General features: G+C 49.3%; 7 protein-coding genes across 7 annotated transcripts; 3 read left to right on the forward strand and 4 right to left on the reverse strand.

Moving 5' to 3' along the window:
* Positions 1 to 49: 49 nt before the first annotated feature.
* On the reverse strand, positions 50 to 6342 carry sidD (nonribosomal peptide synthase SidD; the record flags this gene model as incomplete). The annotated part of the gene is made up of 2 exons (XM_057236228.1): positions 50 to 5857; positions 5911 to 6342. The coding sequence occupies 2 exons, from the start codon at positions 6340 to 6342 to the stop codon at positions 50 to 52; spliced, it is 6240 nt and encodes a 2079-aa protein (XP_057103031.1).
* A 1875-nt stretch (positions 6343 to 8217) lies between these two features.
* Positions 8218 to 9331, forward strand: sidJ (putative siderophore biosynthesis lipase/esterase; the record flags this gene model as incomplete). Its single annotated transcript, XM_057236229.1, has 2 exons — positions 8218 to 8268; positions 8330 to 9331. The coding sequence occupies 2 exons, from the start codon at positions 8218 to 8220 to the stop codon at positions 9329 to 9331; spliced, it is 1053 nt and encodes a 350-aa protein (XP_057103032.1).
* Positions 9332 to 9390: 59 nt separating this feature from the next.
* N7529_000699 (cytochrome P450) lies at positions 9391 to 10989 on the reverse strand (the record flags this gene model as incomplete). Its single annotated transcript, XM_057236230.1, has 1 exon — positions 9391 to 10989. One exon carries the CDS (start codon positions 10987 to 10989, stop codon positions 9391 to 9393), a length of 1599 nt encoding a protein of 532 aa, XP_057103033.1.
* A 1619-nt stretch (positions 10990 to 12608) lies between these two features.
* Positions 12609 to 13389, forward strand: N7529_000700 (terpene synthase family protein; the record flags this gene model as incomplete). Its single annotated transcript, XM_057236231.1, has 3 exons — positions 12609 to 12617; positions 12655 to 12911; positions 12969 to 13389. 3 exons carry the CDS (start codon positions 12609 to 12611, stop codon positions 13387 to 13389), a joined length of 687 nt encoding a protein of 228 aa, XP_057103034.1.
* Positions 13390 to 14094: 705 nt separating this feature from the next.
* N7529_000701 (uncharacterized protein) lies at positions 14095 to 15008 on the forward strand (the record flags this gene model as incomplete). The annotated part of the gene is made up of 2 exons (XM_057236232.1): positions 14095 to 14118; positions 14181 to 15008. 2 exons carry the CDS (start codon positions 14095 to 14097, stop codon positions 15006 to 15008), a joined length of 852 nt encoding a protein of 283 aa, XP_057103035.1.
* Positions 15009 to 17359: 2351 nt separating this feature from the next.
* On the reverse strand, positions 17360 to 18037 carry N7529_000702 (uncharacterized protein; the record flags this gene model as incomplete). Its single annotated transcript, XM_057236233.1, has 1 exon — positions 17360 to 18037. One exon carries the CDS (start codon positions 18035 to 18037, stop codon positions 17360 to 17362), a length of 678 nt encoding a protein of 225 aa, XP_057103036.1.
* Positions 18038 to 18595: 558 nt separating this feature from the next.
* On the reverse strand, positions 18596 to 22240 carry N7529_000703 (uncharacterized protein; the record flags this gene model as incomplete). Its single annotated transcript, XM_057236234.1, has 1 exon — positions 18596 to 22240. The coding sequence occupies one exon, from the start codon at positions 22238 to 22240 to the stop codon at positions 18596 to 18598; it is 3645 nt and encodes a 1214-aa protein (XP_057103037.1).
* Between the last annotated feature and the right edge of the window lie 2717 nt (positions 22241 to 24957).

Here is a 24957-nt window from a genome sequence, read left to right on the forward strand (position 1 = left end):
CAACCTATCTGCTTGAACACCATGATAAATCACCCCACATGTACTTAATTCAAGCGTCAAGGACCAAAGGCTCGGAACGGCACTTTGACAGCTCTTGTACAGCCGCAGCCAGCTCGTCAAGGGTAGCATCCACAAAGGTCGCATCCCTCTCACTTGCAACGAAACCAACGTGCATCTTTCCGCTCTTGACAAAGGAAACGGCCTTGAGAGGATAGGCAGCATCACCATGAGGATTTGAAATATCAACCTTGGCAGATGATCCAGCGAAAGGCATATCATCGAAATCTTCCCAATCCTGGTGATGGACGATGGAGTCAAATGAGCACATCTCAGGTGACCAGTGCGCGCATTGCTTTGAGATCTTGTCAAACCCAAGGAAATCATGGGCCGCGGATTCAGCGCATTGCTTCTGCACAAAGCGCAAAAGGTCCATTGCTGTCCACTGGGACTCGAACTTCACTCTAACGGGGGTGAGCTGATAGCAAGGGCCCACCACGTTCTCCACGTTTGTAAGGTCAATTGTTCGGCCAGAAGTTACTGTGCCGAATGTAACGTCTTGCTTGCTGAGGCGGCGGGCGAGGACTAATGCCCAGGCTGCGGTGAGCACATTGGCCGTGGTGATCTCTGGCACAGGTTGGAAGTTTTCAACAGTCTTATCGTGGAAGATGGCCTTGTCTGAAAGCTGGGGGGCTGTAGTTCCATCGAGAATAGACAAAGATGAGTCCTGGAGCAGGTTGCTCCAGTAGTTGACCGCTTGGGTTTGGAGGCGTCCGTCGGAAATGCGGGCCATGTACGAAGCAAATGGCTCGAAGTCGACAACCTTACCTCCGGCGTACAATGTCTCCAGGTCTTGAAGGAGCTTTGGTAGCGAGACACCATCGTACTGGGCGTGCGAGAGTCCTAGGACAAGGCAATGCTTTCCATCGTCGCCTTCGACGTGGAAGAGCTTGAAGAATGGTGATCCGAGCTCGAAATCTGATTCGATGTCGGCCGTGCAGAGGTCAGCGACGTACGTCTCAATCTCTTTGTTTGCCTTGTGCATGGATACGGGTGCATACGCTTCTTCCAACACAACCTGAAGGAAGCTTGACTCGTGTTCAATGAACACGGTGCGCAGAATATCGTGGGTCTTGGTCAAGTCATTGCAAGCACGCAACAACTGCTCGGAGTTGATTCTCTGGTCAAAGTATAGCATTGTGTATTGATATGATGTGCGCGATGCTCCAATGGTTGCCCTAACATCGAGTGCTTGGGAATCCGTGACTGGAGAGACGTCCTGAACTGGCCACCCGGGGTTCGCAAGCTTGGGCCGCACAGTCGAGGTCAAAAACATCTTGACGTCTAGATTGCTCAGGGCAGCGAAAGGCTTGTAAGGCTGTACACTTTCCTTCGCCTGGTCAACCTTCAGCACCTTGGCAGCATCGCCCAGCCGCATGTACTGGAAAATATCGGCCACTGACAGGCCATGTCCTTCTGTTCGGAGGCTTGACACCAGCTTCATTGCCAAGACAGAGTCGCCTCCCAGACGGAAGAAGTTGTCGTCAACATCAATCTGTTCAGGGCTCAATCGAAGGATTTTTGCCCAAGCGGACTGCAGGATTTTCTCGGTGGGCGAAAGATTTGTCTGTGCCAACCCCTTTATCCATGCCTCCTTGAAGCCTTCACGAAGCTGATCAAGAACGCTTTGGGGGATTTTTGTAGCAAATTGGTTGAGCAAAGTGTGGTCAAGTTGCTCCAAACCAGCAGGCAACTTGTCAACCACAACATAGGCAGAGGGAGCCATGTACGAAGGCAACGAGTCTCGAATGTATTTGTCGAGCTTCTTGAGTGAGACAGCAAGAGTAACAGAGACGGTATCACAGATAATTGTTCCTTCACCGGCTATTTCATGCTTCTCTCCCATGACTTTGACATTATCCTCCTGGGACGGCTGGCTCTCGACGAAGACGACAAGCTCTTGTTCTGTCACCTTTTGATTTCCATCCCTCAACGGCTGGAATACCGATGCAGCGGCGCGAGTTGATGGTGGGAGGTGCTTTGCGAAATGGCTTTCAAGGTCCGCGATATCCACGGCGTGGCCCTGGAGCGGCACAACATTCTCCTTTCGGCCAACAAAGATCAGACTGCCATCGTCTTGTAGTTGAACCATATCGCCTGTGGGCTGAACCTTACCTGTTCGACCGGCACATCCAGAGCTTCCAGCCACGAGCCAGGCTGGAGACTCAAATGTCTCACCGGAAAGACAGGCACCCTCAAGCCAAAGCTCCCCAACGCTACCAATTGGGGACAGAAGAGCTGGGTTTCGTGCGTTACACACCCAAGGAATCACAGCACGAGGATAGACCAATCCTTGCTTGACGCTCACGTGGGCCCGGAGATTGCCAGATGACTCGTCAACAGACAGAGGAGGAGCCTGGTTCCATTGCCAGATCTGGTCCACCTCAGTCTCAGGAAGACAGGAGATTTCATCAACCCTCTTGTCGAGGCCGCGAGAGAGCTGCACACAGGCGGTTTCCAATTGGGCAAGAATCCGCTGCATCTGCGAACCTTCGATCAGGCTGCTGTCAAAGCTTGCGCAGACTCTGAGACCACCCTTGCGAATGCCAAATGCCACCATGAGCGGGTATGGATTAAAGTGGAGAGCTTCACGCACAACATCTCCAAGTTCAAATCCAAGTTCACTACCCACGTATTCAGGGTCAGGCTGAATGACTAGGCCTGTACCGGCTTCACATGCATACTGGGCATCTTGGCTGACCTTCCTGATGTTCTGCATTCCCATATGCTGGTAGGGTGTACGGGCCAAGACGGCTTGCTGAACAGTCTGCAGATAATCTTCAACCGAGCTTGAACGGCGGACCTGGACTCGGATGGGGATTGTCGCGATGAGTGGTCCGACAATACTCTCGACACCTGGTAGAGGAATATCACGACCAGTGAGAGTCTCGCCAAATACGACATCGTCACTGCCCGTGTACTGCGATGCGACCAAGGCCCAAGCACCGCGGATCAAAGTTGCCATTGTGAAGGGTGATCCGGCACCCGCCTCGAGAGCAATTTGATGTTCAATTAGACCGCTAGGCGTTGGCATGAAGTCTCGTGATGGTAGACGGGGGAATTGGGGACCAACAGCACCTTTCAGTTCCCGTCGCCAGAACTCGTGCATGGCAGTCTCATTTGTATCGCGCACATATTTGACGAAGTTGCGCATCTGTGCCTGGATCTCGACAGACTGGTTTTGAAGGGCATCGCTGACCTGTTTCAGGACAATCGGCTCTGACCATCCATCGTAGAGGACGTGGTGAACAGTCCAGATCATGTATCGCTTGCCATCAGTTACGCTGGTCACAATGCCGTACCGGGCCAAGCTTTGGCCAAGGTTCATTCGCTCGCTTCGATCGTTCGCCAGATACTGCTCCAGGTCTGTAGCGTATCTCCAAGAGATGCCTTCTTTCAAGACAATTTGCTGAAGGCCTGGATCCTGGAGCGGTGCCAGACGGGAGCGCAAGATGGGGCTTGCTGTGACCACCATCTCCCATGCCTTCTTCCAGTCATCGGTTTCAATGTGGGGAGGTATACATGCGACTCTCTGGGCAATGTATGCCTTGTTCGATTTGAGCGAGAAGGTGAACAATGATTCCTGCGTGGGGGTACAGAGGTAGATATCTTCAACATCGGCCTGATCCACTCCACAGGCCTGTGCTGCTTCGAGACGGGCGCTCTCAACCGATTGAGAGATCAATGAGAATGATGGAATTTCTACGTCCGTCTCCGAGCTGCAAGGCTGAACGATGTTTGCCATCGCTGAAAGAGTGGGGTTTCCAAAAGTACTAATGACAGAGAGATCGAGCTCTTGTGTTCTGCAAACAGACACAAGTTTCATTGCTGCCAAAGAGTCACCGCCCAATGCAAAGAAGTTGTCATCGGGGCGAATGGCCTCAGCTTCAAGCTTGAGTACCTCGGCCCAGGCTCGTCGAAGACGCTGTTCTAGCTCAGTCAGCTCACGAGACGCAGTGCTTGCTGCGCCTTGATCGAGCTGGCGCAGATCCACTGTTGCGCCAAATGCTCTGAGCTGCTTGCGATCAGTCTTGCCTGAAATCAACACGGGGATCAGGTTAACCGGGATGTAAGTCGTTGGCACCATGTAGCGCGGCAAAGTCTTTGCCACTTCCACATTGGCATTTGACAATGTGCTACTCAACTCGCTTGAAATTTCATCCAAGGCAAGCTCTGTTTGTCCATGTCCCTTGGGTTGGAATGCAACAAATGCAACCAGCATTGCCTGGCCACCATAGTCTTTAGGCGTAATCACTTCGGCAATGACATTAGCTTCAGAAGGCAGCACAGCACTGAGTTGACTTTCGATCTCGCCAAGCTCAACGCGCTGTCCACGGAGTTTGACCTGGGTATCTTTTCGTCCAACGAAGACAATACCACCCAGTCCATCGGGGTCATATCTTCCCAGATCTCCAGTCTTGTACAGACGGCCCCGACGACCAGCGTATTCTTTGTGGCCTGCAACCAACCATGGAGGATCATTGACGAAAGCAGCAGCAGTCTTCTCGGGATCATTCAAGTAGCCTTGTCCGACAATTGGGCCTTCGACAAGCAGCTCGCCCACGGCACCGACCGGCACAAGCTCATTATGGTCGTTGGGGTTGGCGATCCAAATGGCTGCTCCATTGCCAGGACCAATAGAGAGATAGTCTCTGCCAGTTGCAGCGCTGCTGTTGACTGTACAACCGATGGTGCATTCGCAAGGGCCGTAACCAATGATAATCCTTGTTTCCTTTCCCCAGTGGTTGGCATCCCTTGCCGAGACTGCCTCACCTCCTAAGCCGAGACCACTGAGTGATGCAATGACATCCGCATCCAGGATTCGGCCCACTGAGGGAGTCAGACCTGCGTAGTTGATCCGCATCTTTCTGATGACCTCGTTGATATCGTTGAGACGATCCTCATCAGAGGGAATGCAAAGACAGCCGCCGTTTCCGAGGGTCAGAAGCATACTATCAATGCTAACGTCGAAAGCGTAGGAAGCAAAATCGAGTACTCTCGATTCCGGGGTGTATCCAACTGCCTTCGCTCTAGGAATTGCACTGCTGGTATATGTTTCGTGAGAGATCTTCACTCCCTTTGGTGTGCCTGTGCTGCCAGAGGTGAAGATAATGTACATGAGAGCGGATGATGGTACAGCGGGGAGATCTGAGATTGGTAGGGAGCTAGGGAGGTTTGTGAATGCCTCTGCCTCAACAACAAAGTGCTTGCCATTTGGCAGAATCGTCAATGACAGCTCGTATTGATTGCGGGATGCGACCATCGACTTTGCGCCGACCTGTACCGCCATGTTCTGCAGACGAGCAAGCGGGAGGGTTGGGTCCATGAGTGCAAGAGTTGCACCTGCCTTCATTACTCCAAGTACGGCGACAATTGTCCACCTGGATTTCTCGAAGCAGACGGGAAGGACATCGTGTAGTTCGACGCCCATTTCTTTTAGGGACAACGCGACGGAGTTGGACCACGTATCGACCTCGCCGTAAGTCAGGCTGCCATCCCACGAATCAATTGCGACCTTATCTGGGTATTCGCGAGCTCGTTCGGCAACCATATCTTGCATGCAGAAGTTGTATGTAGGTGGTAATTGGTTGTTCCAGCTCCAAATGTCGTTCAGATCACTTGCAGTTGGCCGGAGGCACTGCTCAATGGTTGCATCAGGATTTATGAGACATACCCTGACAGTGTCTGCCAATGCCTCAACATGGTGGTTCACTGTGTACGGCAGCATGTTCTCTGTTTGCCACACCGGGCGAATCTCGAGATTGGAATTAATGAAGCGAACTTCCAGATGAATAGCGCCCTTTCGATTACAGTTAGCAAACTCTCGATACTCATGATCAAACCAACACTCACTTCATCTTTAACTACTTCGGAAGTCCGCGAAAGTGCACTTGTGCTAAGAATAATCGAGGCACCAGTTGAGGCACCTGTCGGAAGATTTTGAGAAATTGCAGTTGCCACTTCTCCGACATTACTTTGTAATCCTTTCATTACTTCATTCATCGACAGTTTGTTCACAGCTTCTTGCTTAATGCCATCTGTGCCCCCCACGTAAGACCAGTCGTAGGATATTTGGCTGTCTTCCCGGCTTCTTAGAAGTACCATGAGCCACGATAGCAAAACAATCTCTTCCTTCATGCCGGTTGGGGTGGTGTTTTGGTCCATGGCAAGGTGCGCAACTTCAAAAGAGCTGAAGCTACTGGGATTTGTCTCTTTTGGCGCAATTTCGAATGCATTGATTGGCGCATTAGGAAGAAGTGCATCTTCCATAGGTATGAAGCCCATTATGACGACAGACCAGCGTCGCTGGTCTTGGTATCCTTGAAGTGATGTGAAGGACTTGGAATACGGTCTTCTATTAAATCCGGAGCTTTGCGCGGATCGACGGAAGTGGTATGGCCACTATATAACCAGCTAGCCACGGTTCTGTTGCATTCGGCTCCACTCGCATGCAAGCTCTGAAGCATCAGACTGTTCCCTGCAGGTATTTTGCATATCATGACCGAAATCGGCTATTGCGGGGTGAAGACTTTTAGCACGCGCGCTCTTTGTGAGGCCAAATACCAAATCGGAGCTTGTGGCCGTTACGCTGTACTTGCCCCTCGAGTCAGAATGAGCAATCTAGTCCCATACATGGCCATACATCTTGATACGCCTCATACTGTACAGTACCATACAGTGTCCACAGACTCCACATTAAATTCGGGTAAAACATTAAACCACAAACTGGCCTAAAAAAATATCGAGAAAAAAGAAGATCAAATTGTATACCAGGAAAGGCATGCTGAAATTGCACAGCAAATGAGTACAGTCCATCTTTGAAATCGGCATTAAATTTTGCAAGCAGCAGATATAAACGAGTCGTACATTCTAGTTAAGTGATCTCACTTCAAACTGAAAGGAACTGTTTTCCGATGTTTCGGAGGTCAACCGCTCGGCAGACCCATTGTTGTGCGTTTCAGTCGGAAATTCCCGATGAATGGAAGCGAAAAGCAAGAGGGTCTGAGATATTATTTTGTCGTTCCGAGACCCACTTCCAAAATCGTGTACTCACAATAATAATTTTCTCACAAAATTGATCCCGAAAAATAATAAATAAATAGGCCGCATCGGCCGCAACAAGCGTGATATAATAAAAGCAAAATAAAATGCCTTCGTGCACGTTCCTAAGTTTATGTCTTGGCTCGCTTGCAGAAAGCCTTAGTTGGATACTGTACGTAGGTACTTCCGAGCGCCACATACTATCCATCCACTGGTCATTACAACAATGTAGTGTTTACTTGGTCTGACGGACTTTGCATACATGAATTAGTCTCGGGGCTTATGCCCTGCCTCGTAGTCTAATCCGAAATGTGCAGATGGCCAAGAGATATCTTTGTAGGCAATGATCATCGCACATAAAGCCTGGTAAGGCTGACAATCGACACACCAAGCATCCCCAAGCCTTTCAAAACAAAGTCTTGACCTGTGTAGGTACAACATCAGATGTAAGGATCGATATGCAGGTTTTGACGAAATTTGCTCGCTAGCCCACAATAGAGTTTTCTCAAGGCGGGGCTATCTAATCAGATTCTCCTGTTTCTAGCCAATCAATCTAATCTGATCCGTTGATCTTACCAATATCGGCTAGTGTATCTAGCGTGCGTGCGCACCGAAACTTTAGCGCTTGCTGCGGAGCTTAACTGACCAATCCTTTCTTTCCATGGAAACCTTGTGGAATCTTTGGTCATACTAGCCAAAACACGGTGAAATTTTCACCGTTTTGGTATTTTGCTATACGTCGTATAGGAAAAACCAGTACACATCATACACGTGTAATACATCCCAAGCACCCCTGGGGAAAAAAGTTGTATTCTATGATAATTCCCCTCGTATTCCAAGGTTGTCTTCAAGTGAGACTTCTTACCTAATAATTTTTCGGTTTGACACGGGATTAATCTGATAAGATTGCTGAGACATGGTTCTGGTGGATCGCGTCACTCTCGGTTCCAACTTACCGCGGATGTCCACACTGTCGTCACGGAAAGACACACAACCGGTCCCGGCAAATCGTTTGATTAAAGAAAAACACCCCTCCCCAATACGTTTACTCGAGTTTTTCAAACTGTTCCTAAGCAATTGACACTATTCGCATTGACATAGTACCCTTTCACAAACATCATGTCTAAATTCTGGCCCAAGGGAGGCCTTCCCGGTATTCTGCACCACTACGTAAGTCCAATACCATGCGTCAACAAGCTAAAGGAGAAACTGACCTCAATTGCTCATATAGACCGAAACTCTCGTCGCATTCGAATATGCATCCAGCACCGTCCGTCAACCCCACAGTCTCCTCTTCGTAGGAGGTCTCGGCGACGGTCTCGCGACAACATCCTACATGGCCGATCTCGCACGCGCATTGCAAAACTCAGAATGGTCCCTTTTCACTCTGAACCTCACATCTTCCTACCAATCATGGGGTCTTGGACATCTCGACCGTGATACAAACGAGATCGCCCAATGTCTGGAATACATCAAGAGCTACAAGGCCGACAAATTCGGCGGTGGCAAGCTTGCCATGATGGGTCATTCAACTGGTAGCCAGTGTGTGTTACATTATCTATCCCAATCAAACCCCCACACCGATATTCCAGCGTTCGACTCGGGCATCGAGCACATTAAACGCCCCGCCCTCGACGGAGCAATCATGCAAGCACCGGTTTCTGACCGCGAGGCTATCTTCTGGGTCTTGAAGTGGGGTATTGGTGACACAACACCTGAAAAGGCACGTGCTGTATACGACGAGATGGAGAAGCTGGCTAGGGAATCTGTGGCTGAGAACAAGCCCCACGATGACATGCTGCCTCTATCTTTGACTTCTATGATCTATCCTGCCAATACACCAATTAGCTGTCGCAGATTCCTGAGCCTTGTCAGCCCGGAGAGTCCTCAATCACCTCAGGAGGATGACTTATTCAGTTCCGATCTGAGCGATGACCACTTTGGAACCACGTTCGGCATGATCCAGAAACAGGGTCTGTTGAACCATAAGTTGATGGTGTTGATTTCTGGGAAAGATCAGTCCATCCCTGATTGGGTTGATAAGGAGAAGATGTTGGCCCGGTGGAAGAAGGCCACTGATCACGATGGCAAATATCAGATTTGGGATGACAAGCACACTGGTATCATTCCCAATGCTTCTCATGCATTGAGTAATGATGACCAAGCCGAGCCGCGAAAGTTCCTTGTTGAAAGGGTGCTGGGATATTTGAAGACTGCAGAAGAAAAGGCATAAATACTTGGAGGAAAATATATGATACCTAAGTTAGACGAGAATATACCAGCGAATACACTTTACACTCTTTCAAGGCTGACACGGCGCATGGTTGAATGAACATCAAAATCGACAGAATGAAAGGCATCCTCAATAATCCTCTTGCGATCAGGTGAGCGAACGATGAACGACGCCTCCAAAGAAGCTGGTCCCGTCAAAGCACTTTGAAGAAGATCTGACGGGTCGATATCGCGTATGTTACCATCCGCGCCAACTGCTTCCGAAATATCAAAAGCCCAAAGAATACGACTAGCCACGATGAAAAGTGAGCGGCGCCCAAGATGCTGGCCTGGACAAATTCGCTTGCCGAAACCAAAAGCATTCAGTGGAAGATTGGCATCTTGCAGCCATCTCTCTGGGCGGAAATCCTCCGGCTGGTCGTAGACTTCTGGATCAAAGTTCATGCTCCAGTTATTCGGGAGAACCATTGCGCCTTTTGGAATGTGATAGCCGTGATACTCGTCATCTTGCACGACAGCATGCGGCATTCCAAGCGGAGTAATGGGCCGCCAACGCATGACTTCCTGAACAAAGGCATTTACGTACGGGAGACTAGGCGCATCATCGAAGTTTGGAAGTCTATTAGGGCCAACCACGCTTTCGAGCTCTTTCTGTGCACAATGCACCGCTTGCTTGTGGAGCACACATGCCATTACGAAGAACTCAAGCACTTTATCGGTTGTATCGCTAGCCTCTAGCAGTGATCCAAGCATGAAGGCAAGCTCTCGCCGTGAAAGGTGGTAACGACGCTCGTCGTTCAATCGCGTGGTGGCCTTTGCCCAGTTCCACGAGCGTTGCAAAATTCCATAGTGTAGAAGTTCTTCAAAAAGTTCAAGAGATTCAGCAAATAAGTGATCTCCCTCCACTCTCCACGTTGCTAGCATTCTAGGCAGCCATTTCAGCGCGGGAATTACATCCACCATCAATGATGTAGGCTTGTGGATGTTTTCAGCAACACTGGTCCCTAAATGGTTGATTCGCCGGATCAAGTCCTCACTTGAGGTAGCGAGGCGTCTTCCATATGCCAATGTAAGCGTGACACTGTATGTGTATCTGTGAGCCAGAGCTTGGAACCCAACTTTGCTGGGGGAAGGGCAAAGGAGCTCATGTAAAAGCTGACAGCTTTCAATGTCCTGCAAGTACTGATAGTCTTGCACTATTCGGGGACAAAGAACGGCTGTAAGTAGAGCTTGGTGTACACGTAGACGATCACCATATGGAAGTAAGGCTGTGTGGAGCCCTTGGTTGATGCGATTTGCAGCGGAAAACTGAGGTCGTGAGCTGTATATACTACTTCTTTTGTTGAGAAGATCCTTGGCCACCTTGAAGGATCCGATGCTTATCACTGCCAGCTGTCCAAATTGCGTGTAGATGAGCGGCCCGAAGCTTTGATGCCAACTTTGATAAACCTTCCATATATTTTTCTTTGGGATCTGATGGATATTACCGAGTATTGGTAACTTTGATGGTCCAGGGGGAGTCAGATCTGTCGCTGGAACGTGGCGACGAAGATATAGAGTCAAAGCAAGACACAGCAGGGCCAACACCACACCGATATAGGAAACTTGGCAAATCCTCACCGAATCAAGATTTTGCACTGAAAAGAGATAACATGCCATCCTATCATAGGCTGAATTATTTCACGCGGTAAACCCGAGCCATTTATTGCTTTCAAGCTAAATTGTCATATTTCGCAACTCCAGAATAGCATTCTAGTGGAGCTTGATGACACATTGGGAGGGTTACTTATGGGAATAGGGAGACAGGTCAAGTGCAAAGATCTGTACGCTAACGCACCTTCGTCATCACTGGGCATCCTCCGTGCTCTCCATGCTTGCTTAAAAGCGAATGGCTATAAACAGTGGCACAATGTCTTCCCGGTCCAAGCTACCTTCATCTGGCCTTGGGTACAAAAAGAATGGTATGACCACTCATCTTTGAACGCTTTGGTCAAGGTTAGACTAGCTCTCTAATACCTAATATTTGGTCATGCAGCATCCAACCCGTGTGCTTGTAGATGCCGTAAACAAGCATCTACTCTTTTATCTTCACATGCAAGTGTAACCCCATGCAGCAGAAGTTTTCGGGAGGGATATTTTCCTACTTCCATATACTCAAAAGGTCGCACTACTATAATTAGCACATACTCGAGCGGCGTATAGCCTAGTTCCTCCTCAGATCCGAGAGGCCGAAGAACCAGAATTCATATTCCTAGGATGGCATCATGGTAGCACAGGTGATAGGTGATGCCCGGATCTTCGATTGCGAGAACTAGTCTGGCTAATCCTGTGGAACCTTAAGGTGCAATACCGAACTGGAGCACATAATCATAAGAAAGGATTTCGATAGAAATTATAGTACTGGCGGATACACCCATAGAAGCTCTATTTATAAGCAATACCCGCAACTTCCAGGTTTCGCCGTCGTACCCCAAAACTGTTTGGCAAAGCACATCTTGAGAGTATATAACAAGCCTCGAGTGTGAACTTCTGTAACTAGTTTGCGGCAGTCAAATTTCTGGTGGCGAGTAAATATGAAAAACGGCGTTCACACGATCTCTTCGGTCAAAGGTACTATACCTCTAGGAAAAGCTCTCCTAACTCTGCACGTGTTCACCATCACTCATGTGAGAAGAACAGCTCTCGTCGCCAGCCGACTACGATCATCAATTCCCGGTTCATTATGCGTATGACTATCTCGACGGTGGGGTTGCGTATCTCAAACTTCCATTTCTACGCCTGAATGACTACATCTCTTCCAGACAATTCCTGCGCATGGGCAAAGACCTTCCAAATTATTCAAAATCCCGGGAGCGGGGATACCATGCCATTGACATCTCACCCAGCAAGGCAGGAATTTCTTGGGCATCAGGAATTCTGTCATGTCGCCAGAACAAGCACTGGCAGTGGACACTTGACACGACGAGAATGTTCCTGGCGTTATTTGCGGTCGATGATTCTACGCCTAGAATGATCAAGTCGGGTTATTCGATTGCAGAAATCTCATGCAGGGAGCTGAGCTCAATATGGAGGAGGGTTGGGTGAAGTTTCCGGTCTACTTGTTTGCGGAGGCTGATTCGCAGCGGGCTCGTTTGTTAGCTATTGTAAATGTTTTCATTTTCGTCTTCGACGGCTAGTTGATTGCTGTCTATTATGGGGTTACCCTGTGAACTGCTCGAAAACTCACTTTTCTTCCGCAGACTTTTGGGAAATGCACGACATGAAATCAATTTGAATGGATGGAGGAAGTATGTTTTGATAGGCTGGAGCTAATTGCGTCTCTAGTTTACCTCCGTGCACAAGGAATTTGTGTCCCGTATGAAACCCGGTTTCGGTGCCAGCGACAAACCTAAAAACGTCTTGCAATCAAGCATTGATCAGGCAATTCAGGAAATTCTGAAGCTAGATCGTGACTGTGGGAACAATGCTGGGCAAGATATGATTGACCTGATGATTCGCTTCTTCACTCGGCCTCCGCCACCAGCAACATACAATATTATGGAGGAATTTCTACTATATCGGCATGAAGACGCTGCTGTTCCGTAAGCTACTATCTAATTACTGTGTCTTGTAGTGATATGTTGATTGGCTTGATACAGATACGTCTTGGGTTGCACAAAGTTTGCGCTCAACTCTTCTGTCGATTTAGAGAGCCCCCGTCTGTCCCGCTATCTGCGTCTCTTCAAGCACCACGTATCTGTGGCCAATGATCTTGGCTCATGGGCAAAGGAAAAGCGAGCATATGAAACTGGCCAAGTTCTCTACCTGATTAATGCAGTGGACGTTGTGAAGAAACTTTTCAATCTTTCAATGGACCGAGCGGCCGTTGCCATGACCGAAGCTCTCCAGCTACAGATAGAGGTTGATATAGACGTGGATATTCAGCGCATGATTCAAGAGAATGTGTTGACAGCAGAGGAATGGCGCTTTGTGGATGCTACTATTCATGTCATGAGTGGCAATGTCTTCGTGTCGTCTGTTATGTCTCGCTATGGTGGAGAAGCATTCAGATTGGTTTAATGCATCTTCTAGCTACATTATCAATGTTTTGGAGATACAATTTATTTTAAGTACATACCACGAGGTAGATATATATGTCACAAATGGACCCATTCCCCAATACATTGCTCCCCGTGTAACGTTAGACTGTGCGTAGCCAGTCAATTGTGTCTCTAGATTTCAACCAGGTGCAACCTTGGAAGGCAGCACAATAAACACGCGTGAGGGATTGTGGTTTATACTTCTACTGTCTTATTCCATGTATGCCAACCAGCCATCTACCTAGGTATAGGCACAGAGATAACTGGCGTGCGACTGGCGAGATAAGCAAATTTCATCGGTGGCGCAATCTTCCGATGTCGATTATCATAAAGCTTTAGAGAATCATTTTGGTGGGCAAGCTAAAAGAACGTATCCTTCGGTATATTTAATGAAAGGTCTCATTACTTGATATTTCTGCGGCCTAGATGAGCTACAATAATAACAAACCCCAGAACTAAAAGGGCTTTCAGTCCACTTTACCTCGAAATACTCTGTGCTACGTGATACACATCTATGATGATAGCCCGATTTTTTTCCCTCTTCTCATATGAACGATTTAAACGGTAAGATAATCAATATTTGACCTCAGTCGACATGTAGCTAGCTTGGAGAAGCTGATACTGCTATCTAAGAAAAACCCACGCTACATCTTCAGACTAAGTTACTTCTAGGTAGTAATAGAAGATGGGCTATCCGTCAACCCGGCCGGTGAGTTCCAGCACAAATAGCAAGGTCTTCCCTAGAAATGATACTGAATGTGAGTTTTCTAGATAACCTGTTTATACACCATATACGCCAGACCGAAGAAAAATCGCATTTCTAAACCCATCCAACTATCTTACTATGTTCAATCTCAAGCAAACGATATTGCGCGAATCAGAACGAACGGGCCATGTAAACAATCGCCTGCCTTTATCCAAGCTGACAACCACACGAATACAAATTCATTGCTGGCCTATCTCAATGATATCCTACTATTCCTCCTCCCGTTATCATCAAATCTGCCACCCGTCAGCCCCACCCTATCCCCAGAGACACTCGCCCAGCACTACCGAGACAACCACCGTGGATTCCGAGCCGGGGTAGTTTTCACACTTTTAAGCGCAATAATCTACCCCTTTTACGAAATCGGCGTGAGCAGAATCTTCTCCCCAATCCCCAACAGCGACCCAGTAATCATGATGACCCAAGCTGCGGCGGGTGTGGTATGTGGTCTTTCATTCATTAATTGCGGGATATTTTTCGCCGTGATTACATTCCGGCTGGATCGCGATGCAGCGGTGACTCAGGCTTTGAGCGATCTTGCGTGGTTATATTTTACTCTATTAGTACCGATGTTGGTTTTCCAGGATCTTCTGGTTGGGATGCTGGTGAGAGGGGACCGGAGAGAAAGACCGGTTGTTCCTACCTGGTCAGGGTGGGCGAATTGGGTTTTACCAATTGGGTGGTTTGGTGCTTGGGGGTCTCATTGTGTACACAATGGTCCTTTTGCTTGGGATGGTGCTATCACTTTTTGGCTGACTGTTGTGTTCTATCTGGTTCAGATTACCTTGAACACTGTTTATCTTTGGGTTGCGGCAGGAGAATGTGATTTGTAAAACGTATACTATTTCCTGTCATCTTGTTGATTGAACATTACTCATTGCGGCTTCTGTGGCTTGTACGAAGAATTTCAGAAAAGTGATGAAGCAGTCTGTCTTTTGGCCATCGCGCCGGACACGCGCAAGTCGGAACACGGACCGAGCCGAGACCCACATATATTTCATTGGTCGAGCTTCGAACACGTTCAAACACCCACATGAATCATATTGGGGCTTTGGACAATAGGACAGGGTTATATTGAGAGTCAATTCAAATATAGCAGCGATCTGATAGATTTTATAAATGCAAACAGGTGGAGGAAGAAGTATTGACCGAACAATGAGAAAAAGAATGAGTGTCACGTGACTTGGACAAGTGGGCATATCAACAAGAGCAGATCCACTGTTTCTCACTGCTGAAGGCATGGTATGGTGGGAAGGTCCATCTCAAGGTGGCTTACAAGAGTGAATCGTAAATCGCCAGTGATTCATCACACAAGCATTTGGCTTCCTAGTGCCTAATGCTCGGGTCGATTCCCCATTGGGTGACTTGGCTTAGGCAGCCTCTCTTTTTTCTCCTCTCTAAAACAAGAGACAGAAAAATGATGTTACTCTAACAGTCTAACAACCTATTATTGGGACCATAAAATAGAGGCTATTAAAGCAGTCAATATTAGGCCCGGTACCGTATATTGGGGGGAAGGGCGGCACACGTCTTTTATATATGCCTTTTTGTTTCGTAAGCTCTCATTCCTTCCTTTGCCTTCTTTACCTTAATTGCCTTCATATCCATGGATCCTCTCATTGTATACCAAACTAAATTCCAACAATATCTGCTCTTTATGGTTGAACATTTGACCCCCATATGTCAAGTAACGTAATAAAGCTAATGTTTTGTAAATGAGACCAACGGATTATAAACTGCCCAAAGGTTTAGCAACAAGATCTCAAAGTGAAATTAACAGCTTAGTACCCTATGACAAGCAAATAACTTCATAAAAGAGGGAGTTTTACGACGTTTACGGCCATCCATTCACTGCAATCAAGTCTGCTTGACACAGCGTGATCAATCTAAACCAGAAACCCACAATCATCTATGTGCCAATTAACTTTGATAACTAGTACTGTCAATTCTTATGGCTACATGTACTAGACTTATGCCTTTGATTTTCTATTATATCCTGCAATTCATGCCATTTCGCGTCACTGAGTATTCCACAGCCCCCAGATTGGCCCCCAGCTTGGCCCCCAACTTTAGGCTATGATCGGCGCACAATGTCCACAACTACGGCACAAGGCAGTGTGCACTGCCCGAGCGCTACAGCGCACGGTCTCGTCCAGGTTTATCATGGGCCGTTTCCCGACATCTCCAGCCAAACTTCCCAACCTATCAACCTATGCATTCGGGACTCGACATGGACCGACTGAGGCTGGGTTCCAGACTCCGCGAAGAGGGAATCGCCGAGCAGAAACAGCCTTTCGTCGAGCATTCGCTAAACAATGAACAACAGTGCGAACCGACTATCGATGCGGCGAGCAGTACCAGAACCTGCTGCATCGCCGCCGTAGCGACAGGCGCGGTCCTCGCCCTTTTCTGCTTAATATCGGGCATTTACATACTATGCACCAAGCCGACAACACTGGGCGTTTCAATTTCCATATCGCCTTCCGCACAAGAAGTCTTAGCCCTAGCCATCAACATCCTACTAGCGCTCTGCACAGACGGCATGATGTTCGTGCATTCCGTCTCGCTGCGCTGGGCACTCTACCGCGAGGGCCGGCTGGAGTTCAACACGAACATCCGGCTCCTCACCAGCTCGCGGAAATTCGGCCCCAATAGATGGTACATCAACTTAGTGGCCCTGGCGTGTCTGGTGCTCACATACGCCTCTTCGTCTGTTCTGTTTCTTTCCGATCTTACCGTCCCGAAATTCGAGACCGATGCCTCCCCACCACAGCATCGCCCGGTCCTGATCAACGGCACCGCTCTTGTAGCGCTAGGCCTGGGACTCACCGGCCAAGCCGCCATCGCCATATGGTGTCTCGCGTCCAGCTGTAGATCCATACCAACATGGAGCTCGAACCCACTCAACACCGCGCTTGCCGTATCCCAAAAAGGCGATCTTGTCCGCCGTCCCGGGAGATGCATGCTATCGGTTCACCAGAGACACATGTCCAGCGAAGAGACATATCCTCTGAAGCGACAGGGGAATATGCTGCGCGTACAGGGCGCAGTGCGATACATTCTCGCCTTATTGTGGTCGCTTGCTCTGCTAGCCATCGCATGGCCCATCGCCATCGCGACCGTCTCTAGAAGAATCGGCAACGACAGTGCCGCAGGGCAAGGCGAGCAATCATCGTGCTGGCGATCAAGCTTTGACTGGACGGCAAGCGAAGGCGCCTGTTCTCGGAACGACGTGACGCTGGCGTTCTCCCCGTATGCGAATAGCCGCAATCTTGGAGCCGCCGAATTCTCGTATGCAGCCGAGGCTGTCCTCTGCGTGCTCTTCGTCTGCCTCATCCAGGCTAGCCAGACTATTGCGCTTCACTGTATAGAGCTGCTGGTTAGTTTGTCCAGAGACGAGGGCGTCTGGCGCCAGGCGTACAGCGAGAAAGGAAAAGGAGAAGCGCCGGGGACGCAGCTGGCGACGAATGCGGTTCGGGCGGCTGTCTCGAGCTGGGAGAATGCTGCGCAGTTTGTTGCGAAGGCGCTGCTGCATTGGATTATCGGGCAGAGCTTGCTTGCGTCTGTTGCGATTGAGGATACTAAATATGGGCCGGAGGTGGACTCTGATAGCGTGGTGTTCAAGCGCGGATTCCAGTTTGATATGGTGTACTCGCGGCTGATTGTCTATGGCGTGCTGGCTGTTCTCGTGGCTGTGTTTGCGACGTACTTGGCTCTCAACAGGCCCCGGGGCTGTCAGCCTGCTGCACTGGGACATCTGCAGACTCTTATTGATCTGGTTGATGATTGGAAGACGGACGAGGATGGTCGGATGTGGTGGGGGGACAAGACTCGACCGGAAGATAGTAGTCGGGTGAGACATGCTGGGACGGCCTGTGACAAGGCTGTGCTTGGCCCGATATGTACTTCTAGATATGCCGGTTAGCTTGGGGAGGTGATTTTGTGGATTTCAACTTGGAGGTTGTAATAATAGTAAGAGGGTGGGAGTCTTGTTTAATCGCAGACGGCAAAAGACAAGTCCCGTATGAATCATGCCAGTTACGATCGGATGAAAATGGGTTGTAGATGGTGACAATTGATGAAGATCTCTACATTGTAAAACCGAAGAGTTGAATACTGTTGTGTATCTTTTGGAATTCAGAAAGTAGAGTACATGAGTATCACGCCGATTTCTGAGATATAGAGATATAAGGACACCAAGGAAAAAGAAAGAACGGGAGCATGAAGACGCTCAAATGCACCGAGTGGTATCTAATCGTCAACGAAAACAAAGAACAGTCCAAAAAGAAAAAGGAGAATGCCCGGAATGGGATATGTGTAGAAGGCAGAAGAGAGAGAAAGGTGCTGACAAAAAGGAAAGCGTAAGCCTAAGGTGGGTATACGGATCGATGTTGAAAGAATGGAGGAAGAGATCGAATGTTCAGAACATGCCCCCTTCAACAGGAATAGACGGAGGCGGGTATTGAGGGATAGCCGGTGGGGTACCGGTCATTGATTCCTGGCGCGCCCGGGCGTGCAGGTTCCCACCGTCGCTGGAAGTCTTGTGGAGACGGTTGCGAGACTGAGGGCGCTTCTCTTCGTCTGGGAAGATACTGTGTTCTTCGTTCGTGCTGAACGCGGGAGAGGAGACGCGCGACTCGGACTTGTCGCTCTTGAACGCGTTCAGGATGGTTTGCGTGGCTGTTCCGCGTCGGCGTCGCGGGTTCATGGGAGGCAAGGGAGGCGCGGTGCTAGGCGAAGACTGGGCGGATCCTGGAGGAAGGCCGATGAGAGGAACGTTTGATGTTGATGAGACGAAGGTTGGCTCGGAGATCTGCTTCTTGTTGACTGTGCGCTTGAGGAGGGAGCCGCTGCCTGTGCCGCGCTCGGGGATCGCGTGAGACTGGGGGTTGCTGGCTGTGGAAACCAGGGATGTGGACGAAATGTCTGGTGGCATTTCGGTTAGGGGAGGTGTGGTGTTGGTGGAGTAGGCTGGGGTAGCGGGTGGGGCCCGGGGCGAAGCACCGATGATTGAAGATGTGTTGGACTGCGAGAACTGGAATGGTCGTTCGTACTGGTAGCCCGGAGTGCCGGATTGGCTCGTGCTGCGTTGTCTGGCGGACGAGGTGGACGGGGCACGGTCGACGTTCGGCTCGGTCATCTCGATTGAAGGACGGGTCGAGCCAGGGCGCGACATGGGCATGGGGGGCTCGAAGCCCTCAGGGCCTACAAAGTTATCATGCGCAATGACTGAGCCTTCGTCCACAGTCTGTAGATCATCCCGCTCGCGAAGTCTGGTTCGGCTCTTGGAACGACCTGATGCATCAGAGCCCGCACGGTCTCTCTGGGATCGGAAGGGAGAGTGATTGCGGCTGCGGCTGGACTCGCGCGAGTCTTCGTTGCTGCTGTTCCGGCTGAGAGTTGGCAGCCGGGACCTAAGCGAACGCTCGGATCCAATATGGGGAGAGCTGGAATTGGAGTGGCGTCCGAAGCTGAAAGAGGGACGCTCCTCCTCGCGCCAAGAGTCATCAGAAGGAAGGGCAGGTGTGGACGAGTTGGCATTGCCATAACCAAAGATTTTCTTCTGATCCTGCTTTGGGCCAGCCTGCCTGTTAGACTTTTGCTTCAGCATAGCAAATGCGTTGCCAGTACGAGAGAAGTCTGGCGTTGAGCGGCCTGGGGTTGGACTGGCTGAGCGACTTTCACACTCAGCAACACTGCGCAGCTTTTCCTGTACCTTTCGACGTCTTTCTGCAAGCTCGATTGCAAACTCCTCCCGCTCCCTCTGGGTTTCAGTGCTTCCGTGACGACGGTGGTGTTGTTCCAGTTCCTCTCTCCACGACAAACCATTCGAGGCTGAAGCTGTGTCGGGGGTGGAAGCATGGGCAGATGAATCTTCGCTGGACCGTGAGCGTGTTCCCTCTGCAGAATGTCCAGAGGGAGCCAGGGAGCTGGATGTCCCAGGGCGATGGGCTGATGCCGGCCTAGCTTCTTCGCGGGCCTGCTCTTCCGTGGATGTATTAGTCTGCTGCGGGAAGAGCGGCTCATGTGGTTCGATGCTGGGAAGAAGCGATTCCTTGCCCTCCGGGAAACGAGGCGAGGGAGGAGGGAAAATGGACGATTTATCACTCTGCTGGCGCAAGTGAGATCGGACCAATCCACCCATATCCCCGAGACCTTGATCCGGCTGCAAAGTAGGCGAATCAGGTCTTTTAGGAGTATCATCACTAATGTCATGCGAAACGGCATCGAGCTCGTTTTCATCAATGGGCTTAAGATCACCAAGATCCGAGTATCTCACTTCGGGGAGCGTCTCGAGGTGGTCTTTTGTCGGAGTCGGCGGTTTGCTAGATGCTACCCCATTATGGTGAAGCGATTGGCCGTTTTCCGTAGCCAGGGAGGTTGTAGAGGAGAGCTCATGTGAACGATGGTCATCTCCCTCATCACCCGATTCACTGTTGATCGACGCAGCATAGAAAGTTCCCATTCCCGGTTTGAAGGGAGAAGCCTCGACACTGGATGCGCGAGAATAGTCAACACCACGGTGCGCATCACTGCTGTAGTGTGACGAAGCAGACTCTGCCCGGGAGCGATAACTTGACTTGGAAAGTCCCCTTGCGCGGCCGGCGGGTTCGGCGGGTAGAGGTCGACGCGGGGGCGACGCACGTCGCGGAGGTGGGGTCTCTCGCCCTTGGTGCATCTGGAGTTGACGGCGGGAGAATGCCTGCTCGTCGAAACCAGTTGCCGGTCGGTTGAACAGGCCCATTGCAGTGGCCTTGCCATGATCTTCTGGGTGGATTGATGCAGCCAACAATGAAGCTACATCATCATTTTCGCTTGTGGGTGGGCTCAACGGGGGAGCACCTCCGAATGTCGCTGCCGTAGGGGACAGGCGATCCCTCAGTGCCGACTCTCCGGAAACCCGGGGCTTGGGGGAGGTCGCGGAGGAAGGAGGGCTGGTTGGATGGGATGTCGAAGCCGGCTCGACAATCGCAAGCTTTTGCAAGCGGTCACGGAGGTTTGTTGCGCTCCGGGAATAGTTACGATTCAAGGAGGGCAGGTCTGGAGTGCCGGCGCGTTGGCGACTCAAACTCTCCAAGCGGTGCAAGGTTGATGATTGCTGGCTTTGTGCAGCTTGGGTCAATCCTTGTCCGTAGAGACGGCGATTGCGAATCGAACCATTCCGTGGGGTAGACATGGCTGACCCCGGTCGAGAGGCTTCGGCGACAGTTTCGGGAAAGGGATACCCATTCGCGGGGCCTTGAGATGTGTTTAATGGCGATTCGTCGACCGAGGTGGGTGCAGTCGACGTGCTGCCGTTTGTCAGGGGAACAGACGCTGTGGAGGAGCATGTGGCTCTACTATTATTAGATGAGGCCGTGGAAGCAGCATATCCAGATTCCCTAGCGGCCGCTTCGCGCATCGCCTCCGCCGCTCTCTCCTCCTTCTCCTTGAGGCGCAGGCGCTGGAACGCAGAGAGGTTCAGGTCGTGATCGTAGACAGGTTTCCCCATCCCCCGGCGAGCAGCCTCCGTCGCATCGGGTGGTCCTGCCGGGGATCGGACCGGGATCTTATAAACCTTCTGGCGCCCTCCAAACAAATTATTGCCGTCCGCTCGACGGGCTCGGCTCATCATGCTCCCCGCTTGGGATCGATCATCGTCTGTGCCATATCCATCCCCGCCGGAAGCAAATGAATCGGTTCGGCCAAGTGCGAGGGAGGGCCTGCTGCCGTCATTGGAGGAACATTCGTCGATATCCGCCAGCATGGCTGGATTGTGACCGAATAAGTTGAGGCGCGAGGCACGCTTGGGGAACAGCACGCTGTCATCACTGGCCTTTCCAATCAAGGAGAGGGGGTCGTCCTGTTCCTTCAGCATGCTAAAGCGGGCGGATAACTTGGGCATTAAAAGACTGGTGCGGAAGTTGTCTGTTGAGGGGAGTGCGTCGGAGAGATCGAAGTTTAGTTCTTGTTCCGGCTCCTGTTCCTTCTTCTTTGGTGTTTTCAGGCTGAATGCTGGTGATCCCCCTTCTGAATCCTCCATGGCCTCCTTGGCCTTTTTGCTTTTTCGAAATCGGTTCATCATTTTGGGTTTTGAGGCGCTCCGGGGCCTCGTAGTTCGTTAGGGAATGAATGTAGCTGGAATCGAGTTGCGGATGAGCGAGTGTAGGATAGTATGGCTTGACGGGTCAGTATTCTGTCGACACCAATGCTTTCCAAATGACTCACTGGACGTGCTTATCCAGAGAATGAAGATAGCGGCATGGCCAAGTGGAATGAATGGAATGAGTGGAACGAATGTTGAGATCGAATGTCTCCTGAAGAGAATTGATGCGATCAAAAGCGATTCCCAATGTCAAATCAATTGGATAGATCACAACATTCGAGATAATGAAAGGATTGAGAACCAGTTAATGGAAATATAAGAGAGTGACGCGAAGAATGTCAAGAGAGGGAGAGAGGGAGATTTGGAATGGATCCAGAACTCTTGATTTCCGTTTAGCCCCATAACATTATTTTCCTAATAAAAAAAAAAGGATCGTCTTGAAATGAGTCCACCGTTCGAGAACAATAATATTAATTCCAATACGGAGGACATTATTGTACATTATTACTCCCGTTTACTAGTATTTCCTCTCTACCTTTGTAGACCTTATATACTATGATACTCCAAATACAATCTAAAGTAGACACAGGTACATACTTGCTTTGTTTATTGTCTTATCCCCTTCCCGAGTCAATCCATGGAACAGAACAGCTTACTTAAGATTACTGTAGAGTGTACTACTTATTACTCTGCACTCCGTACAAGTATAATATCGGGTCTTTCGCTCCCTTGCTTCATTTAATAGAAATGATACATCTTCGACCCTCTCCCCTCTCTCTCTCTCTGATTCTCACTCGCCTCTTTCGCTTCGCCTGTACGGCATGTGGAACCTGGGGCTGAACGCCACCCTTAGTTGACTGCGGGACAGGTCACCCTGGACATGTCTACAATATAAGTGAGAAATGGTCCAATGATTTCAAGACAATCCTGAAATATCAACCCTAAGCTTCGTCTCGCATGCTGACCATATTATACCAAAGCTGAAACTGTAAAAAGTAAAAATAAAATTCCACCAGGAATATCCAGTTAAATCTCTTTCACACTAGTTTCCTCCGAGGGCCTGGACACGGGAAACGAGATCGTCGTTCCATTACTTCATTCCACACGATCGGATCAGATTTTTCCTACGAAGTATAATCGATACTTTGGGATCTGGTAGTTCGTGACCGGGTTTTCTTTTCTCATATCAGATAGGGGCGGATCCTACGGAGTACCATATTGTACGTGGTACAATCTAGGTAGGCTACATACTATTGAACTCCTTACTCCTTACGTCGGGACATTCTCCCCATATTGCTATTGCCACGCCGTAATAGGGTTAATGGAGATTCGTCTCGATCACAATCTGCAATATGTACACGGTAGAGCAATATATTAGATATGGCTTAGATTGGAAGACAATGACATGCAGGACCAGCCACAATCTATATGGACTAATCGGCACCGTGATATCAAGAATAGGCACAATTGCACAACTAGTACTTCGTACTCCGTCCTCGGTAAGCCAAGCCCAGACTACAGGCTACCACTCTACAATGTTCCGACTCTGCAGCGCCTCCTGCATCGTGCAGGACGATGGTGTGACGCATGAGCACGGAGACTCGATACACAACGTATGAGGCTGCTGTCGAGCATGTGCCACACATTGGATAACTAACTAGTATTTAGTATGTGACATGCTAGAATGGTTCCCTTCACGTGGATCCATAACAACACGATATAGACCTGAACCATGGATGCCCCGAAAATGGAGACCGGCATCTTAAGAATCCACTCGATCGGAGATGAATAGTCTTTTTACTCTTATTATGCCCATATGGTGATTGTGTAGCTGAATTATGTATTTACAAGTTACATCATTGCCGAAAAAAGAAAGTCGAGGCAACACCCTTTGTGTGGAACCCATGAGATCATGAACAACTGTACAATATTGTAGCCGAGAAAGGCCCGGTGGAAAAAGCCGGCGATGAAGCCTGGAACGGGGTAAAAGGGAGCAAAGTAAAACCAGCTTTTTTTTTTTTCTTTTCGGTGAGGCTTGACAGCCGTTGTCCCGCTTAACAACGTACGGGCAAGCTTTTCAGACTTCCGAGATTATCTGAAAGGAGTTAGCGATTTTTTTTAGAGAGGGGCGGAAGAGATGTTCCTAGATTGTAGATTCCTAGCGATTCCTAGAGTGGGAAGGTCGATAGACTCAGAAAGTCCACCAACTATAAATTAGTACCCCTGACTAGTCCCAATTAGGGCTTTAATTTAAAATCTGGTTACTCAACTTTCAATTATTTCTTATTACTATTTCTTGTTTTCATATTTTAATATCGTCAAAAACTGGAGAGCTGGACACTGGATATTCAATTGATGTCATTAATATAACTTTAACATTGGTAGTGTATACAATATAGGTGATATATGTGATATATTGTAGAAGAAATACATCGGGACTTGGCCAAACTCTCCAGGGCTCTCTCAACCAAACAATAGCCCAGAATACCAGTTTTCTATTAATTTCCCTTCGACTTGTCACTCGTTGTTCAAAAGCACCCGCATATTACAATCCATTCCTGCTACATCTACGGAGTACTCCGTACTCCGTAGATGTTCCCTACCTATATCGCACTATAATATAATTCGTATATTATACTAAATTCACCATACAATCGATATCTCTAACTACAACGTACGTTGATCCAGCTAAACTC

This window comes from Penicillium soppii (assembly GCF_028829465.1).
Source record: "Penicillium soppii strain IBT 18220 chromosome Unknown utg000001l, whole genome shotgun sequence".
Taxonomy (NCBI): domain Eukaryota; kingdom Fungi; phylum Ascomycota; class Eurotiomycetes; order Eurotiales; family Aspergillaceae; genus Penicillium; species Penicillium soppii.